The sequence below is a fragment of the Nelusetta ayraudi genome, unplaced genomic scaffold (assembly GCF_046127955.1).
Source record: "Nelusetta ayraudi isolate G7.1 ecotype Tasmania unplaced genomic scaffold, CSIRO-AGI_Nayr_v1 ptg000002l, whole genome shotgun sequence".
Classification (NCBI taxonomy): Eukaryota; Metazoa; Chordata; class Actinopteri; order Tetraodontiformes; family Monacanthidae; genus Nelusetta; species Nelusetta ayraudi.
The window spans coordinates 4,579,265-4,600,755 of NW_027466052.1; the positions used below are offsets into that span (position 1 = coordinate 4,579,265).

The following is a 21,491-nucleotide window of genomic DNA, read 5'->3' on the forward strand; positions in this document are numbered from 1 at the left end:
TTAGTTAAAAATGATAAAGTAACAGATGAGAACATCTTGTTTCCTGCACATAACGTACAACGAGCCGCAATATTCTTTGATTTAGATGAGATGAACTCAAAATAATGCCGCCGCCATGCTTGTTTTGGTGCATTGTCGCATATGAATGACGTTGCATGCACGGCTGCATCGTCTATCTGCGACGTTGTTGTTTTTGGTTGTTTTTCCAAATTGCAGACATTTTGTGGATAGTAAGACATTTTTAGCTTGCAAAATATTTCAGAAAAGTAATGGAATCATTACTTGGTAAAGTAATTATGATATAATTGCCAGTTTTGCCACAGTAATCCTGTGACATTACTCTGTTACTAGAAAAGTAGTTTGATTACAGTAGTGGATTACTTTGTAATAGATTACTCCCCAACAGTGGTCGTGACAAAGCAAAATGCAAAATGAAGTCGCCACGTTCCAGTGCGACTCGGGAGGCTTTTTCGACACAGTTCACAGTCGGCCCGTTAGCGCCTCTGACACGAGCTCAAAGTCTTTGTAAAAGCTGTTTTTAATAAGCCACCTCTCAGCCCGACTCCATCACCCCTTATTACCGGCTTCACGACTCCCCCTGCTGCTGACTGAGGTGGATGCTCGATGAAGTGAGAGGGGTAAAGAGCGAGCAGGAGCGTGTGTGTGTGTGTGTGTGTGTGTGTACAGTCAGCAGGAGGTTGCCTTCACGTTGCGCCGAAGACAAAAAAAACCAAATGTTTTTCACACTCTGGGAGTGTTGTTGACACTGATAGCAGAGCTGATTATTCCGCCATCACACGTCCCTGCGCTGGATTGCACCTTGTGTTTCTAGACTTCCTCCTTTGAATGAAGGGTTTTCAGCTGGGTGGGGGTGCGCAAGTGACCCAAAATGCGCCTAACAGACTAAACCAAGTACAGATTTCACAGCACACAGGGGAATGATTAGGAGTCCTCGGAGGAATAACGCATCAGTTTTCTGCTGTGGTGAAAACAGCGGGCTCCTCTTGTCCCAATTAGAGCGCCTGACTCGAACAGATAGTCTGAATCAAATGGACTGGACAGAACCGGCTGCGGCTACTGATTGCTACGTATACGCCAGCTGCAGCAGGCCAGCGGTGGTACCTGCAGAAGAACCAATTATCAGCACAATCAAATTACAGCGAGGAGGTTTTTGAAGGTGCAGTGGGCAACATCTTTTCCTGTTGTAAAGCACCGAACGAGCCACATGAGTCTGTGCCAGCAGCAGCAGCAGCAGCAGCAGCAGCAGGTTCGTAAATATTCAGCGACGCGGACCAAGTAGTGGAATGCAAGCATGTTTTGCGTGCTGACGACCCTGGAAACGAGCCCTTTGTGATGTCACAAAGGGGCACTTACGCCCTAACCAGGTTGAGGACCCCCTCTCCTACCCTCACAGTCAAGATGCTGGCTCCACCCTCTGAGACCACCTTGTTTTTGTCTTCATTAAACACTTGGGCGGTCCGACCAAGCAAACAGGAAACTAAAACCAGGTGTTTCAGCAGGAGACTACAAACAAAGGGTAAAAAAATTATGTTTCCTGGTGATCTGGAGCGTTTTCGAATGCTTTTTTTAAGTTCGGTTCCTCGACAGATAAAAATACAGGTAAAACCGAATTAAAAAAAAAAAATTAAATAGACTTTAGAAAGTTATTGCAATTCATTCATGTACTAAAATAAAACAGAATTCATTCAAACCTGTCCATGATTAAAGTAGCAACGAGCAATCTGTGTGAGAATTACGACAATCATTGTCTCGTGGCCACAACAATAATTATCTCCTGGGAACGATATAGTAAAGCGTGGCCACACATTATCATTGTTTTTTTCATCAATGTCAGCAAGGGAGCTCGGTGGGAGACTGCAAACAAAGGGTTTAAAATTGTGTTTCCTGGTGACCTGGAGAGCTTTTGAATACTCATTTAAGCTCGGTTACTCTACAGGTACAAATACAGGTGCAGTACAAATCTTTATCTAACAGGAGCGCGAACAGGGACAGCTTCAATATGCACACGCCTGATGTGTAAGTTACTTACGGCTGATGAAACAAACAAACAAACAAACCTATCTCGGGCATGTTGCGGAAGGCCACTGCTCCTGTGATGACGCGTGACTTTTGGGGAGACTGAGGTCGCTGGTCAGCAGCCAGCAGCGGGTTAGATGATGAAGGTGAAGGTGGAGGGAGAGACTGCAGCACGCCGCGCAGTGACCGGCTGCGTCCACTGGGGGAGGACCGAGCACCGCCTGCGTGCGCTGCGGTACCCGAACCACTTTTCCTCACCCTCGTCTCTCCCATCCTCTCTCATGCACTCACGCGCGCACACGCACGGATGGCGAGGATACCGGAGTTATAGGTAGGTAGGGCAACAGCGGCGGACAGACAGATGTGCGATGCTCAGACTCCATCGCCGGGGCTGCTCCCCTCCTCGCCGGGGAGAAGATAAACTTTTAGCCGCCCTCGCATCCTCTCGGCCGCGGAGCTCTTATTGATGCCAGATGGACTGGGTGCACACCGCACCTGCCTCTTCCTCCTTCCTCCACCTTCTCCCTTCCTCCTCATCCACCTCTTCCTCTTCAATGATCATCTGGTCGGCGTGTCGGCAGCGATGCAGCGCAGACGGCGGCTGAAGTGGCAACAGATCCTGTTGAATTGAGACAAGACGTCAAGACGCAGCATCCTCACCCCCTTCAAAAAAAAAAAAAAGTGTCTTCCTCAGAGTGCGTCAGAGCACGTATGTTCTGCTTTTTTTTTTTTTTTTTTTTTTGGTGTTTGTTTTGTCAGTGGATGATACGCTCGCTGGTTGGATGTACGACGGCAGAATTGTGACATTATACCGAGTAACCAGGAGGGAATTTTGGGCAAAAAGCGGAGAACTGAATCTCACATAGCCTCTCTCCTCCTCCTCATCTACCTCCGCCTCCTCCTGGCATGATTTGGATGTGGGGAGGCTGAGGCGGTTTGGTTTGCCTCCTCATCACATGTAAGTATGAATGTCAGGCTCATTTACCAAAGGGGTGGAAGAGAAAAATCGTGCGTAATGTCTGTCCCTGGAGATAAATTGTACGCATTCGTGTCTGAACGCCAACCCCTCGTGTTATTTATGTGTGTATTTATTTATTTATTTTACAACAGCTGTAAGGATAAACAACAACAGTGCAGGCGGTGCCAGTCAAGTCTTACCTGGCGTGATATTGCAAAAGATGTGTTCTACTGGAGATTATGCTGTCAAAGAAAAAAAGAATAATGTTTTTTTTCCTCCCATTTTCCGACACCCTCCCCTCCACCACCACCACCACCACCACCAACACCTCTCCTTTCTCTCGCAGCCCTAGAGGGTGACAGAGGAATAAAGTCGCTGACGTTCAACGGGAGCTCCATCATGACAAAAACGCGCACAACCACCCTCTATTCCCCATTATCAGCGTAAGATGGCAACCGCGGAGTGACCGCGGAGCGTCAGCACGGCTAGTTTTCGGACGCACCAGCGCCGCGGTGATGAAGGACCGAACCACCTGATGGGCACCGGAGGAAGCAGCCAGGAGGAGGCAGCCGGCTGTCGACGCGCCGATATGGAATGCTGAGCAAAATACATTTGGTGGGGGGAAAAACGAAGAAGGAGGAGGAGGAGGAGGAGGAGGGTCGCTGCAAGTTTGGACGCTCTGCGTGGACAGGCGATGGCCACCGGCCCGGTCATATTTTGGTCATGATGTCATATCATAAATGACTGAAGGCCTTTTTTTTTTGTTGCCTATATGGAGGCGACGACTCCGCTATGATGTGAGCAGCCCCGCGGACTGCAAACTTGACACCCGGACCTGATATTGAGGTGCGATCCGGACATTTCCCACCCGCCCACTGATTGGACGAAGGGCTCTGGGAGCTGCGCCTCTTCCAGCGGCAACTTTTGCATCCACAGTCCCGCCGCCGCCGCCGCCGCCGCCGCAGCTGCAGCTGCTGGTGGTGGTTCTGGTTCTGCTGGTTCTGCTGGTGGTTCTGGTGGTGGTGGGGAGGAGGGGTGGCTCGACGAGCCGCCGGCTGACGCAGAACTGCGAAAATGGAGTTTGCCATGGTGGGCGCGGACGGCTCGTGCAACAGCCACCTGCCGTACGGCTATGCCCAGGCTCGCGCGCGCGAGAGGGAGCGCGAGAGGGAGCGGCAGGCTGCCCAGTCGCGTGCGGCGGCGGCCGCGGCGGCGTCGGCTGAAGGAGGCGCCGGCACGGAGGCGGCAGCAGGAGGTGGAGGAGGTGGTGGTGGAGTCGCGGGGTCCACCTCCGCCACCGGTACCTCCTCCTCTTCCTCCGGTGCGCATCACCTTAACAACCGCCAGCATCAGTGTCGCGCCGCCGCCTCCTCCTCCTCCTCCACGAGCGGCAACATCACCCACGGCGGCTGTGGCACCGCCTCGCGCCCCTCCTCCTCTTCCCCCACCTCCTTCTCCACCTCCTCCTCCTCGCAGCCGCCACAGCAGCACCAGCAGGAGCCCGAGCAGCAGCAGCAGCAGCAGCAGCAGCAGCAGCAGCAGCAGCAGCAGCACAGACAGCCGCCGCCGCAGCAGCAGCAGCACTACAGAGTTCGCAGGGAGAGGAAAAAGCAGCGCGCCGGAGGAAGGTGGAAGCGCAGCCGTGCCGCCACGCTCGGCGGGGACCTGCGCCACTCGGAGCTGGCGCTGCTCGGATCCCAGGAGGACATCATGATAGAGGAGGAGGAGGAGGAGGAAGGAGCCGAGGAAGGAGAAGGAGGTGGAAGAGGAGGAGGAGGAGGAGGTGGAGAGGGGGAGGAGGAGGAGGAGGACGAGGAGGAGGAGGCGGGGGGCGGCCGAGGGAGCAAGAGGTCGAGCTTCCTGTGCAACATGGACGATGAGGAGGAGACGGTGTCGCTCACCGACCGGCGTCCGCAGTCCGGCTACGAGAACGTGTACGGCGGCGAGTGCGGCTGCTGCTGCGAGAGAGTTGTAATCAACGTGTCGGGCTTGAAGTTCGAAACTCAGCTCAAGACTCTGACTCAGTTCCCGGACACTCTGCTGGGGGACCCGGACAAGCGGATCAGGTACTTCGACCCGCTGCGCAACGAGTACTTCTTCGACCGCAACCGGCCGAGCTTCGACGCCATCCTGTACTACTACCAGTCGGGCGGCCGCTTGAAAAGACCCGCCAACGTGCCCTTCGACATCTTCTCCGAGGAGGTGAAGTTCTACGAGCTCGGCGACGAGGCGATCCTCAAGTTCCGCGAGGACGAGGGCTTCGTCAAGGAGGAGGAGAAGCCGCTGCCCGAGGACGAGTTCAAGCGGCAGATCTGGCTGCTGTTCGAGTACCCGGAGAGCTCCAGCCCGGCCAGGGGCATCGCGGTGGTGTCCGTCCTGGTCATCGTCATCTCCATCGTCATCTTCTGCCTGGAGACGCTGCCGGAGTTCAAGGACGAGAAGGAGTACCTGCAGCCGCGGCACAACTCGTCGCAGCCCGACCACGGATTCACGCCGTTCAACGACCCCTTCTTCATCGTGGAGACGGTCTGCATCATCTGGTTCTCCTTCGAGATCATCGTGCGCTTCTTCGCCAGCCCCAGCAAGACGGCGTTCTTCAAGAACATCATGAACTCGATAGACATCGTCTCCATTTTGCCTTACTTCATCACGCTCGGCACGGACATGGCGCAGCACCAGGGCAACGGGCAGCAGGCGATGAGCTTCGCCATCCTGAGGATCATCCGCCTGGTGCGCGTCTTCCGCATCTTCAAGCTGTCCAGACACTCCAAGGGGCTGCAGATCCTCGGGCACACGCTGCGCGCCAGCATGCGGGAGCTGGCCCTCCTCATCTTCTTCCTGGTCATCGGCGTCATCCTCTTCTCCAGCGCCGTGTACTTCGCCGAGGCCGACGAGCCCACGTCGCAGTTCACGAGCATCCCGGACGCCTTCTGGTGGGCCGTGGTCACCATGACGACGGTGGGCTACGGGGACATGAAGCCCATCACGGTGGGCGGCAAGATCGTGGGCTCCCTGTGCGCGATCGCCGGCGTGCTCACCATCGCGCTGCCCGTGCCGGTCATCGTGTCCAACTTCAACTACTTCTACCACCGGGAGACCGACAACGAGGTCCAGGCGCCGGCGGTGGAGAGCATGCCGCCCGGGTGCCCCTACTTCCCGGACTTTCTGAGGAAGTTTAAAGGCTCGCCCTCGGGCTCGTCGCTCGGCGACAAGGCGGAGTACATGGAGATGGAGGAGGGGGTGACGGAGTCGCTCTGCGGCCTGGACAAGAGCCCCAGTAAAGGGAACGGGACGGACATAGGTAGAAGGAACAGCACGAACTCCAAATCCATTCAGACTGACGTGTGATTAAAGTAGAATTTTTTTTTCCCGTTTTTTTTTTTTTTTTTTTTTTTGTGTTTGTTTTATCGTTATTCTGGGTTTTTGGAAAGTGGAACACGCCCTAAAGATACTGCCCCTCCCCCTCCGAAAAGCAGGTGACCCCAGTCCTCCTCCTCCTCCTCCTCTTCCTCCCGCTACACGTTTTACGCACGGCCTCAGGCCCCTCCCCCTCCGCCCCAATAGCGTAACATAGGAGCCACAATTAAACAAGAGAATTTAGCCCCCCCCCCCAAAAAAAAAAAAAATCCTGGCCATCATTTGGCTGTATTAACTCCTAACCTGCGCAGGCTTCCGAATCTCACGCCACATCCAAATTGTAGACCGGCCACACGATAGCACTTTACATCCGTAAGTGACAGGAAGGGATGCTCGTCTTTTGCTGTTATGCAATAACAAAATAAATTGAAATTAGTTTGCACTAAGGTAGAGTTGTGTCCCGGGCTTCTCGCCAATTTGTACGGCAGAGACAGAAACTGTAGTCCATGCAGCCATGGCAGTACTTTCAGTCATCCTGAGCAAGAATGTCTGAGTAATCTTCCTCAGAGAGAGCAACACTAAGGATATTAATAAACTCCTTAAAGCGCCGCCTACAGAAATTGGACTCAATTAAAGGAAGAAATGAAAAGAGACGAAGAATATGCTTTTGTTAATCTGTTCCAACACCTTTATTTTTTTGGTTTTAAATTAAAGCATTTAGTAGTCATCGAATAAAAGCAGGGCTAGACTTATACAGCACCTACATCCAAGGCCAAACAAGCCTGGTGTTGTTGAGCCACCACGAGAGCTAAGCACAGGAACCATCCCAGTTTAAAGGTGGCTGGAGGAACAACTCGCCCCCGCCAGGTTTTCCAAGGATAGTTGGCCTTGTGGAAGGGTTGGGGGGCGGCCTCGGCGACAGCACTGTCCCCCGGCTTCATTCACGGAAAAAAAACAAACAAAAAAAAACACCTCAAAAATGACAATATCCCTTTACATGGACGCAGACTGGAAAGCTATAGCAAAAGTGACTCTCCTGTGGAAAATCTGTGCGCAGCTTCCTCTCCCGTCCGCTGGACTTCGTGCACAAAAATATAGATTTTTTTTTCTTCTCCTTCTTCTCAAGAGGACTATGATTATCTCCGATTGCTCAGAGCTCTCCGGGACGTGGATGTCTTCCAAGGTATGTGCGACCAGCAGTTTGTGTGTGCGTGTGTGTGTGTGTGTGTGTGTAAGTGACGCTGACTTATTGTGTGATTGCAGCATGTTGAAGGCTGGCAATTGCTGTGCGGAGATATGTGGAGATAATATAGAATTATTTTTAGCCGATGATTCTCGCTGCGGTGACAGGATGCCGCGCGATTACGAGATTACGTAGTGCGCGGTGTTGCACTCTCCATTACCAGGCTCATGCCACAGTGGGTTCAGATACCTAAATAATTAGAAAAAAGCTGCTCATTCAGAAACGTCACATGTGATGTGAGTCCACTGGGAGCGAAAACCAGAGCTTATATGATGCATCCAGTGGTATCTTGCACTTTTTTAACTATCAGTATTTTACTTAAAGAAAAGACAGAGCACTGGGACAGCCCAAGAAAGTCTGATTGTAATGCTGCTCCAAGTATTTTCTTAAGTTAAACCTAACTGCATGATAACTGCAAGCAAAGAGTGAGAATTGAAGTCAGATTTTAAAAAAATATTATCTCTTCTCATGATAGATTTGATACGATAGCTTTGCAAAATTTAGGGACACATTTTTTTTCTTATGAAAATGCCATTTTCATATTTGTCTTTTGTAATCATCTTATAAACGTTTATTATTATTATTATTATTCTATAACGTATAACGTTATTCTATAAGCAAGATCTTTTAGTGCCCGAAGAGGACATATTCATTTTTCACTTGTTTGAAAACACTCAGAATGGACTCGAACGTCAGGATGACATTGCACGTTCAAGACTTAATGTGGTGCTCTTGCCAAAGATTCTGTGCACGTCAGCGTAGTTCATTTTAATTGTAGTGAATTGTGTGTGTTTTTGTGGGGGAAAATGAAACACGAGCAGAAGTGGCGACTAAAACAATATGTTTTTCTATATCACTAACTGTATTTTTGAATGCACTTTTATGTCTGCGTTTGCGTGTGTGTGTGCGCGTGTGTGTGTGCGTGTGTGTGCGTGTGGTCTTCCTTCTAGTGTGGGTTCAGTAGCAGCTATTCAAAAACATACCGTACATTAAAAAAAAAAAGTCCACATTTTGACTTTATTTACCACTGTTTTGTACGGATAATAACTGAGTTAGGGAAAAAAAAAAAAAACTGGCAGAGAAGAGAGAAATATCGTTCCCTCCAGGAAAGATCTTAAATTTCCCTGCTCCTGCGGTATCCTGAGTAATAATTAATGTGGCAAAAAAAAACACCAGCACATAGCAGAGTCATACAAACTGTCACTCAGTCCATCTGCGTCCGACGCTTAATCACTTCATCAGCAGAATAATTTACTGTTTATATTCTCAGAGGAACTATTCATACGAGGTATTTTTAACACCTGCACTCACCCACACACTCGCACATGCACGCACGCACGCACGAGTGCGCGCAGCACCATTGTGGCGCGGGGCCAACTCCTCTTGATACCTCACACTTCACACTTACATAATGTGGCTTATGGCGAGAGGCGCAAACCAAAACATTTTCTTTTTTTTTTTTTTTTGGAGCAAAGTGTGTGGGTCAGGCATATTCTTAGGCCCCGAGCTGCTGAGCGGGCTGTGAAAACGGCTCGTATCATCCAGAGTCACACAGCAGAGCTGAATGGCTCCTGACTCCTCGCAGCGTTCCCGCTGTCACGTGCACGCTCGCTCTTTTGTAGCCCAGATTCAGACCATATGGCTGTGCCATGTGACAAAGTCCCGACAGTTGTTGTTTTTTTTTTTTTCAATAGGTAACTTTCTGTAAAAACAAATTGCTGTCCCGTCAGCAGGCAAAGAGTCAAAGTCGGAGAGAACGTCAATAATGTCTAACTGTCAATGTTTTTGACTCCTTATAATGGCGGTATTGTTGCTTCCGCATCAGTTTAAAAGGCACCTGCTGAGGATATACAGCCGCTAAAGGAGCTCCCTCATAAAACGACCTTGCGCCCCCCCCCCTCCCCCCCCCCCCGCCTAAGTCTGATTTGCAGTTGCGACACTGCGCTGACATGCGTGGTGCACAGACAAAAGCAATCCTTTGCGGTTAACGTTCAACAATCCCTGGTGGCTCGAAGTTGAGAGAGTGCAAAAGCGATTTGCCAGGTGGCGACGGGCTCATCCAGGGTTGTCGCAGCCTGTTTGGTGACGGTTTAAATGTGGAAGTCCATTTATATGCAAAACTCCTGCGCTCCAAATTTATTCAGGGGGCATCTTGGATTGCGGAAACATAATGGGAGGGCGTCGGTGCTCTTGTACAACAAACTGGTGAGAAGGCAGAGGAGAATACGCAATGAAAACAATGGAAAAAGCTTCAATCTAGGCCCCTGTCTTTTTCATTAATCATAAAAGTTTATAACTACACTGATATAATAAAGACTGCTGTAAATTGCACAGCCGAAGCAATTGAGGAGTAAAGCAGACAATACATTTTCCTACGAGAAAAAGGTTTCAGTGCCGTTTTTGTCCTCGTTTTAATGTAAAAACATTGCGCAGAAGCTGCAGCATCCACGTTAACGCTCATAGTATCAGCAGTTAGACTCACACTCTCTTCTCCTCTTCTTCTTCTTCCTCATCTTCTTCTTCAGACCTTTCCCCCCCGTGCATTCATCACACCTTAAAGGTCACTGATTGGGCACACGGTGTCAAGCTTGACTGAAAACGCTGTAGCTTTCCAACACTGGACCTACGATGATCCAGCTGCAAACAAGGCGGTCGAGGCCCTTCAATGTAGAAATGTACAGAAGTGTATGCACCAGAAAAAGACTTAGACATTAGAGGCAGGAAAAGGTCCAGAGCCGACACGTCTCACAGTCCATCAGCTCTTATTAAAGAGCCGCCATTAAAAGTAACAGCTCTTTTCCGCCGTGGTTTAGCGCCGCCGCCGCTGCCGCCGCAGCTGTCTACGCTGCGTCGAATTAGGCAGCTCGCGTCACGCGGGCCAACACCTCCCGCGACAGACGCCTCGCTCTCGACGGCGGCAACCTGCTCAGATTAACGGGAGCGAAATTGTGCTGACAACAACAGGTCAGAGTGACCGCGCGCAGTCATCCATCTCGCACATCCCGTGGTACCTGCCGCAAAGGGTCAGGGAGGCGTTGGTGTCGGTCTGTCTGTCACAAGGCCAAGGGCCAGAAACTTTCTCAGTCCTTTGGGGGAAATTTGGACTGGTGCTTCCCGGTTTGCTGACCCGCACGACTTTGCAGACAAGTGGCGAAATACGACCTGCACCAAGTTAGAGTGCCTCTATGCAGTGCAGAAGATTTGTGGACGGCCGGAGGGCTCTCTGTGACCACTTTCTCACTGACGCCTTCATACCTGTAACAATGGTTTCAACTCAGCCCCACAGTTAATTACACTCTTTTTTTTTTTTAAATTAATGATAATTTAGTGATGTCCGATATCGACTTTTTTTACCGATATCCTGATATTGTCCAACTCCTAATTTCCGATACTGATATCAACCGTTGTGGCCAATATGTATTGTGACAGAGATAATGATAAATGTAACAACTTCAAAGGTTTTCCAATTAAAAATAAATATTCTGGTCGAAATGATAATCAGTCAGTTATTATGTATTTTAGTATTTTGTTAGCAGCCAGCCACCACTGAAACCACTGTGCTGTTATGCTTCGATGTGGTTTGATGACATCATCGAGCGCAGTAGAGACGAGTAAAGTAAAGTATTGTTATTTACAAATTCGTAATGCAAACCAGCCATAACTTCACAAACTTTAACACTTGAACCCAAGTCTCTATTTGCAGTTTCCCTCCACTATTAGATATGTTGTTTAATTGCACAGTGCAAAGGATGATATGAACGACAGATTACACTCTTTCCACTCTGCTTTACTGCGTAGTGGGGTGGAAAAAAACACACACTTAATGCCCAATAGACCCATCACTTGAAATTGTCTTATGCCCGTTTTGTCCCCATGATCTTTTTAAATGGCCGATACCGTCCCTCCATCCGTTGGTGTCCTGCAGACTATACCCCAGTGGGAGCAATAAAAACTTTCATTCTATTTGCAAAGGTAAGAACTGAGAGTGAAGCTGGCAAAGCACAGCTTCAGTCTCCTCGGGCAGTGAAAGTAATCACACAAAGACTGTAGCTGCCCGGCAACGCACCTGCCTCTCACTACCTCCAGTTTCCTGCACCGTTGGAGAAAGAAAAAAAACAATGCTAGCAGAGAGCCAGTGAGGAGGTTTATCTCAGGCGGCCCCACCAGTGTTGTGCAAATGAACTTTGTCCAGGCCTACAAAGCAGTCGCCCACTAAAACAGTATGCGATATAAAGTCAGACGGTCCTTGTGTAACTTCACAAAGTCTTGAACTTGTGCTCTGTTCACTGTTACATGGCGACGTCATCCACATCATGAGGTGGCCGGGTGGGTCGAAGACAGGACCTTCAGGTTTTAGTCATGAGTTGAAGCTGAAGGCAAAGCTGATTTGTTTATAAGCCGTGGCTTTTGGACAATGACAATGACTGCTTCTTCTTACCCAGCAGCTGGGGTTTGTAGTTTAACCTGGCACACTGGATGAAATCTTCCTTCAATTGCTTGGTGTATTTGAATGTAAATCTGGCTACGGTTGGGTGAAATGGTCTAAAACATCCATCATGATATTGGCCTTTTTCTCTACCACCATGATAGATGTCACAATATACAAAATCGTCTGATAAAAACAATTCTGCACAATATAAACATTAATTTTCATTTTTCATAATAGAGGAAAATGAGAAAAAAAAAAACACATAAAAAGCATGCTCTCTTCTCTCCTTTTATTTTGAAGTCAGAGCAGAATTTAACTCTGGTACAACTCAAGTGTCAACATTTAGCTTGCAAAAAAGGTGTGTAAGCAATATTGTTGAAAGAAATGTAAAATAGTTTCTCAGAAATATGACAAACGTTACCTAAAGGTATAACTAATAATACATAATAATTATAGTCAAATAAGTTGTGTGAGCCTGGCTCTGTTACAAGTTTCACCTCCCAAAGATAAAAAAGATTTCAGCTTTATCAAATAATTTCATAACCAAAATAGGCCTACATAAACTATCAAATGTAAAGGAGAGATCTATTATCTGTTTGAAAATAAATACAGGACCATCGTTGCACTCGGTGTCCTCCTCTGTGTGTTTCTTTTGGAGGTACAAGAGGTCAGCTGTGTCAGTCGATAATATTTCTTTGCAGTATTATTCACAAAGCGCTGTTTTCTGGTTGACGTCAGACGTCTTGATGCCAAAATATACCCAAACAATAGAAGTCCCTTGCGTTTTGGACACAAGTTCCTCTTGATTTTCTCCACGTCTTTTGAATACAGGAGCGGATTTACAGGAGCTGTGCAACATGGGTCATGGTAGATTTTTTTTGACAATCTTTTGAGGATGTCGTCTTGTGATAGACATTTTTTATTATTATTATTGTGGAGGTAATATGTATCTTCGTGGAACTATGGAAGATGTTTGCAAATATGAGATAAACTCAGTGGGTGATTCAGCTTTTGCTGAATCACTTTTTGGCTTTATTCCAGGACTAAAGCCAAAACATGTCCAGTGAAAAATGCTCATTTGTTCTTTTTGTGATGTGAAAATGCTGCAGAATTAAGGCTGGAGCATTTTAACCGGCAGTCTCTCGGTCTCCTTCTGGAGCTTTTAAAGGCGGCGTGCCAATTCCTGGTTCTGGCATATTGGAAACCGAATCCTATGATTGATTACAAGTGCTGTTTGTTATTGGTTGGCAATACAGTCGAGCGAAATTCCCCTAACTGGAATCGATGCAGCTGCTCTGCAAGTTAAAGAGTGGCATTTAAAGCTATTGATAACCCAATCGTATGGTTGTACTCGGAGCTGGAGACAGGAACGTGTTTTTTGAAGTCATCACTTGTGTTGCTGTCCGCATCTGCTGTCAGCCAGTGGATTAGTTTGAAACCGCGGCTGGAATGTTCAGCGTGTTTTTTATATGTTCAAAATGCACAAGAACACTCCCATCAAGGAGCACACGTTAATCCTTTGCATATTTTGCATGTTTGCTAACACACAATTCTGGACTTCAGCTCTTTGTGATGTCACGAAGGGCACATAGTGACTGACACCATGTGTGACTGACTGATACTCTCTTGTTTTTTGTTTGGTGCTATTAGAAACATGAGCAAGGTCCAAGACAGCGTTAGCGTTTATGTATAATTATCAGTGCGAGGCTCAGATCACACACAGCAACACTGATCTGAACGTTGCTGAAGCCTGCTGCTCCACGCGGTTCAACTTCTGACCGGGGAGGACTGCTGTTGCTGTGGTGAATCCGCGTTTCCAGGAGGCAAAGCATGTTTCCCCGTGTTGTTATTTTTCCTGCCCATTTAAGGCAAGAGGGCAATATAAATGGAAATGTTGCGAGTTCCTGCGTGCCGTCGTATCGCCAGCACTCCCCTGAATATTTGATAACATCATCAAGCAGAACGCGTCACTCTGACTGCGCGTATGCCAACACGGTCCAGAGGGAAGGTCTAATCAGCTAACGAAACCAAAATCACCATCAAGCACCGGGACTTAAAAGCTGTCATCAGCTTCAGGAGGGTTCATAGGTTAAGAATTTACTCATTAAACTCCCAAAGTATGTTTTTTTCACCTAGTCCAGCTATTTTCTTAAAAATGAGGGTAAAAGAATAATAATCAGAACTGCTCAAACCGCTCAACAGTCCATCATCTACAAAATGATGTATGTGCATTGCCTTAAGTAAGCTAATTCCACCTAACAGGCCAGTAAAAAAAAAAAAAAGAGCCCTAATGATGCAAAAATATGTCTCCATTTGGAAGGGAATGAAAGAACAGAACAAGGACTTTCATGCAGCAGGAATGTCTCGCTGCTCATCTGTCTGGCCAGCAGATTATTCAGGCCTGATAAAGGGCTGCCTGCTGCCAGCACACAGAGCAGCTGTTGCCATCAGGAGAATATTTACACTCATTGTAAAAAAAAGAAAAAAAGAAAAAAAAGAGAGAGAGCAGATTCCGGTTCAAAGAGGACGGGGACTGAGACTGAGTACAGGGAGGCCCCCTGATTGTGATTATTGATAAACTGCTGAGTGAGCCAAGCGGAGTGTAATGAGATGAAGATAACAGGATTTTCACCAGCGACGACTTTTGGCACTGCTTTTTAATCAAGCCAGTTGAACTTTTGCGCCACACAAACATCATCCAGCAACGCAGAGGAAAGCCGGAAGAGCAGCTGCCCGCTGGCTGTGGAATTCAATGTGATTTTCGGATCGTCGTGTTCTGCCGGTTGACAAGATTTCAGAAGTGAATCCCGAGGAGTCTGGCTGCCACGCCGGGTTATTTCATTCCCCCCTTGTGTTCATCCTGGAAGTTATTATTTTTTTTCCTCTTCATCATTCGTTGCCGTTTCACAGTTTCTCCCTGAAAGCTGACGAGTTCACCGCTGACCCGCTGTGACACCTCGACTTTGTAAAAACGCCGCCACGAACCTGTAAAACGCTCTTCGTCACCTCCCATTTTCCACATAAACAACATGTTCGCAACCCGGTGTGACGAGAGCACCTAATAAAGCCCTCCTGGGACTGCAGCCCCAGTTTAAGTTTCAAACCGGCTCACAGTTTCCACGCAGCAGTTGCATAATGTCCCTCTATTGAAGGATGGCAACCTGATGCCGTCAACCTTCCACTGTGTCCCCACCTTCTTTATTGGCATTAATCTGACAACATCCCCGTGTGTTGATCCATTCTAGATTTGCTATTTGTGTCACTAATTACACTCATGGCTCTGCGTTGGGTTTCTCCACCCACAGGAAGAAAAAAAAATATATTGCCGCTGTATGCTGACACTACAGTTCTGCACTTGCTGTGAAACAGCAGTCGCTGCACTGGAAGGGGGTTTGCACATCCTGGAATGTTCTGTAGACTTTTTTTTTTTTTTACTGTAATACTGCTCTGAAGCCCGTCTGCAAAGAAATGAGGGCAAAGCTCCACGTTTCAGCAAGCTGTGTGCTTAGAAACAAGTCTAGAAGTCAGCCCTTTGTGATGTCACAGAGTGCAATATACCCTACCCAGGTTACTGATAGCGCCCCCAACCGACCGTTGGCTTGGCCATCTGGGATGACGCCTTGTTTTCGTCCCCCTTCCAAAAAAAATAAAAGGACAAGAAGAAGCGGAAGGTCCAGCGGAGCTCCAGTTTTTGGCAGCAGGCTGCAAACAGAGGGGCTGAACTTTGGCGGGTTTATGAGCGTGAAAGTGTAGGAAGAGGAATAAAAGTGGAGAGAGTCGTTGGGATTAATGACACGAGTCTGCTTGGCTGGAGCCTGGGGTGAAAAATAAACGTCGATGACGCTGCCCCCTTCAGGAGAAGAGGTGGATCGGCCTGTATTTCACAATCATGGCAAATATGAAATCACACGGGAGGGAGAGATAAATACGGGGCGGCGTGTCGCTTTGACGGTGGCGTACCTGCGCCGAGGTGCGTCTGGCGCAAATGTTGATTAAGTTTGCTGTCTCGCAAACGTGCACAAGCACACACACACACACACACACACACACACACACACACACGCACACATTATCTGGGGCAACAGAGGATTACAGATTTGTGACGGCACTGGGAAAGGTAAGCATTTCAAAGATTTGTCACGTCTAGTTCTCCCCCCCGCCATTTTTCCAGTGTGCAACCAAAAAGGTTGAGGATTGATTAAACACAGCTGGTGAGCGGACGGGTCTCAAGCTTTTTTTTTCGTGATCACACGGGACTCACGGCGTGTGGAGGAATGTTTTCACAGTCAACCTGCTTTGTCATGCACTTCATTTTGAAGGCCGCCCTCGAAATGCGGTATGTTTTGTGTAACGTTATGTAACGTTTGTGAAGTTTCTTTTTGTCGTATTGTTTGAGTCGTGGTAGCATTTATGCCTCCTCCATCTTAGGTTTCGGTCACTTTGTTCTATATAAGACTTTCCAACTTATTAACAGTCAGCACCATGAGGTCAGGGACGTTACTTTTAACATATTAACTCAATGTGCCTTTGCATCTTTCGGAAACACAGCTACTATCCAATGTCGAGGGCGTCGCTGTTCAAAATTCTGGTCTCACAAAAATTCTCAAAGTCACCTATAATCAGATTAGACCGCAGGTGAATTCACGTTTGTCTTTGCGCCCAAGGACTCATGTAGAACAAACATGTAGGACGGAGAGATATCAAAGCTGCGCAGACACAGGTGGGAAACAAACAGCGCTAGTCCTCCTGTACACACAGGTGGTAGAACAAACCAAAAGACTGATGGTGTACAACAAACGTAGGAGGTTTTACTTTATATATATTTTTTAACACAGAAATTTGCTCTTTGGGGCGCACGTGGCTGAGCACTGTAACCATAATAAAAGGAGTAGTCTCACAGAGGTTCTTATTAATGAGTCGGATTACATTATTAATGAAACGCTGCTATATTAGGCCAGCGCATACATCTCATCCAGCTTTGGCAACATAACATCCCACATCAGATTTTATTTTAGATCTTCACTTCTTATTACAGTGAGTGAAATAGGTTGCAGAAGGATGGATCTTTAGCGTGCGTATTGAAAAAAAGAAACAAAAAACAAAACATCAGATCTGTGTCTTCAAGATGGATCTGACTTGGATTTAACCAATGCTTGGAATTTGAACTAAGTCCACACACCACATGATCGCATTCAGAGTAATTTGGAGGGAAACTGGATGCAGCTACATTTACCACAGACAGAGAGGCAAGTGATGAGGATCCCTCACAACGAAAGTAGATAGATTATCCTCGGAGATGTGCTTTGGAGAACGAAAATCAGGATTTTTGCCCCGTGTGAGGCGAAGCAGATTTTTAATAATGATACAGATGATTAGCTGTAAATTGTCCTCTCGTAAAAGTTGTTTTGAATCATTTAGATGTGCTCGGTATTAAGAGTTATGACACTGCGTCTCCTGTTTTTTTAAGTCCCATTTAGCACATTGCGGTCATTATGCTGGCTTTGTTATTTTTCCGTTTAAGGCAGGGGTGTCAAACATACAGCCCGCGGGCCTGATCAGGCCCGCAAACTGTTTGATGATGATTTTGCAAAATATAAAAACTGCAATTTATCAGTGAAAGAAAGTGCCGTTCTAAATGTGTCCACTTGGTGTCGCAATATCTTTTCTGCTTCGCAAACAAACTCAATACTGGGGCTGAGCAAACCGGCACAAGTACAGCCACTCACGTCTCCTATTGGCTACCCTCATTGCCTCAAAACGTCTCCTATTGGCTACCATCATTGCCCCAGAACGTCTCCTATTGGCTACCCTCATTGCCCCAGAACGTCTCCTTGGCTACCCTCATTGCCTCAGAACGTCTCGTATTGACTACCCTCATTGCCCCAAAATGTCTCTGTCGAAACAGACAAAGCTGATGCAGAGCAGTGTTGCCAACTTGGCGACTTTCTCCCCCCAAAAAGTCGCTATTCTCCCCATAGCAACTTTTTTTTTGTCAAAAGCGACTAGCGACAAATCTAGCGACTTTTCCTGGTGTTGTTACGTTGCAATCAAGTGCAAATTGTCAATTATGCAAATTAGACGATGAGGTCATTTGGCGACTTCTAGCGACTTTCAGGACAGCCAATAGCGGCTTTCCTTATTGATTAGTTGGCAGCACTAATGCAGAGTGCTCAAAGAACACGGACGAAGTAAAACAACGAAAACAACTGGAGGTTGTTATTTTTACGTTATTATCACCATACCATGATTTTACCGGTCCGGCCCGCTTGGGAATAGATTTTCCTCTATGTGGCCCGTGAACCAAAATGAGTTTGACACCCCTGGTTTAAGGCAATGTTATTTTTTAAAGACAGACAGACAGACAGACAAACAGACAGACAGACAAACAGACAGACAGACAGACAGTCAGAAAGCTACTTGCTGAAGAAGGCAACTGCCCCAGCAAGGCGCTGCCGCCGATTAGAAAAAGCCTGTTGATCGGTCTTTAAGTTGCGCTGGGTTCCATCACCCATCTACCAGGTGCGGCAGAGGTCAATGTGTCGAAAGTGAGAAGTGACCACTTAATGACACTTTGACAAACGGCAGAGCTGAGAAAGAAAATAAATGTCACTGCCTGTTTTTCCTCACATGTCTTTTTTTTCTTCACTCCTGAGTGTTTTTGGCAAGGGTTTACCAAGACACGTAGCAGTGCACCACGGGGTAGTGACACACAGCTACTGTCGCCCGCCACAGCCGGAGGAAGTGATGAGCTATAGTGACCTGGCTAACAACTCTGACTGGTGCACATGAACATGATAAACAGAAAAGGCAGAAGTTTTGGGCTTTCTCATAACCAGATGGTTGCCTGAGATGAATGACTGAGGGAAATTTTCCATCTGACGTTTCAGGTTTATTGCTGTCTGGAGCGACGCCCGTCCAGTGCTGACAAATAGCTAAAGAAGTAAATGGCAGGTGTGACATTTTCTTCTGAAGGTCAAGATGTTTCAGAGAGTTTTTTTTTTTTTTCTATCTCTCCTCTCTGTGCGTAGAGCACAAACGCGTGCTCATTTAACTCAAAGATTTGAGCATAAAGATGAAAGAGTTTAAAAAGTTTGAAATGACTTTGTGGAACTAACAGCTTGTCTTGGAGCAACGCTCAGCATGTAACCAGTCACACGCACCCTCATATAAGATGCACGGCCAGTCGTCAAGCGATAAATCTGAACTTTCCACAACGTGCAATGGTCAATTACTCATCTGTGTAATTTTCTACAAAACTTGTTTGGTTTTCAGTTTGTTTCTTGTGCCTTGGCTTGCTACATATCAGTGCCTGAACAAGACTGTTTTACTGAGTGCGGCCTCACGGAGCCTGACATCGCCGTGCGTTAGAGCGGTATTTTGCCATTATCTAACAGGCGGCAGAGACACGGTGTAGCGCTCACTGGCAGCGTTCTCAACCGAGACAACGCGGGCCCCAATCAAAGCATCATTTTCCCCAACGGGAGTCAATAAGGACACCCCGCGTAAGTTTTACAGCAATTTCTCTAAGTGCCGATTATAAACGCCTCGGCGTGCAAACGCCAAGTCTGCGGTCAAGATCTACCGCGGCCGAGCGATCTCCGGTTTCTCCCCGCGGTCGGTCTGGGAGTTTGTAGACGAGGGGAAACGCAAATCCTAGATGAGCTTGGATCGGGGGGGGGCGTCTCCTCCTGTATCGATCGGTGGTTATGTAAAACTTGGAGCTTTGGCTCGGCAGCAGTGGAGCTCTCGGGGGCTTCATGTCCCGCCCAAACAGCGGTTGCTACGCACTCGCAAATGGCTGCTGCGGCCCAGACCTCCACAGACCTCGTCTCCCACTCGGCCTCTCTAGTTCGCCTGCTTCGGAGTGACTGGATGCTTTTATGTGGAGTGACTAATGCTCGCTCCAAAGGGCCTGGGGTGCATCTCGCTATGCGTGCATGTGTGCCTGGGATGTGCATTGCTATGCGCGTGTGTTTGCGTGTGCGCACATGCGAACCTATCGGCACGCCACGGCTCGACTTGCTCGCATGGAGATGAGTCAGTCTCCGTGGCCTCGCAAAGACCGCGACACCCCCTCCGCCTCCACCCGCCCCTCAATGTACACTCCATCTCCGTCCATGCAAGTGACTGAACCTCTATATGTGATATAGGCGTAAATGCGACTTCTGGAGCTCCTGCAGCCAGTTCATATGCACGTAGAGGCGCCTGAATGAGAGTTTTAATGAAAGAGGGAGTCGGAGGACAAGGTTAATGGTAGAGGATCATCAAAAGACCTGCATCCGTTCACCATGTGCCATAAAACTGCGGCAGTGCTTGGAAAGCAATGTTGTTGGTGTGCACAGAAATTGTGAAAATGTTGCGGGAAAGAAATATTGTTTGGTGGATGAAGTGAATGAAAAAGTAAATACAATTTTCTCAATTTGTTCAAGATATCTACGAGTTGGGACGGATTTTGATAAAACTGAAAAAAAAAAATGTTTTTAGAAAGCACTTCCTCAGTGTTCCTGCCTACACACTGCACAGAAAACATTTTTTATGGGTCCCTTTAATTTGTTTGTGACATTATTATCTCTATCTCTTCAACAGCAGGCTATCGATAGATGGCAAACATTACCAAAATAGTGGCAGGTTTATTCTTTTTTTTTTTTTTTTGTAGGACTAATAAGACTTTTGCCACACTTGTTTGAGTACAAGCACCTCCAAGTTCTCACTGCACCACTGACGCGTAAGGATTTGGTTTTGTTTGTGATTGATGGGATGGAAGCTGTTGCTGCTGAGAGCAGCAGCGTTTCTGTTTATCTAGAATGATTTATACTGTGTATTGAAATATTGCTCTATACTTTCTGACAGGCAGAGAGGAGTCCGCGTTGCTGGGCCTGAGGTCGTCTGGCTCTCCGAGATATAAATAATGAAATGATACTAATTAAAAGCCTCGGCCTCACTGCCGATACTTGCATACTGTGACTGGAGGAGACATGCGTCAATGCACAGCAGATTGACTCGGTATTTAGTGCAATTGTTGTACATCAACATGGTCTCTGGGTCCCCATTGCTACAGAATTGGAGGTGATCCATTCAAGACAAATTTGCCTGAAACGACACGCAGTGTAATAGGGGGAAATGAATGCATCTTCCCCACATTTCTGTATGCACAAGAAATCCTTCAAAAACCTCGGCCAAAAATGAAAGGAGTTTTAATTGATTGCAAAAATATAGTCTAAAGAAATCTCTTAACCCACGTTCAATTTAATTTCAAGGTTTGGTTTTAGTTCATTTGAACTCAACCATCTCTATTACAGTTGATTGGTTCAGAATATGGTGAGGGGAAACTGAAGAGCTGCTTGAATTTTGTTCAAAGAATTGTTTCATGTTGGAAACAAAAACTTTAAGGTTCAAGAAATACTCGAACTCGATACTTGAACGCGCACTTTGAACGGTTGCTTAGCTAAACACAAAACAATAACAAA

The 21,491-nt window shown here is 47.4% G+C and overlaps 1 protein-coding gene across 1 annotated transcript in view; it reads left to right on the forward strand.

The window, feature by feature from the left end:
* The first annotated feature begins 1,912 nt into the window (after positions 1–1,912).
* Positions 1,913–21,491, forward strand: part of kcna4 (potassium voltage-gated channel, shaker-related subfamily, member 4) — a 41,239-nt gene continuing 21,660 nt past the window's right edge. Inside the window, exons 1-2 of the mRNA XM_076018639.1 lie at positions 1,913–2,995; positions 3,342–7,535. Of these exons, the coding sequence (XP_075874754.1) occupies positions 4,070–6,343 (2,274 nt within the window). The 5' untranslated portion in view covers positions 1,913–2,995; positions 3,342–4,069 and the 3' untranslated portion in view covers positions 6,344–7,535. The remainder of the gene's footprint in view (positions 2,996–3,341; positions 7,536–21,491) is intronic.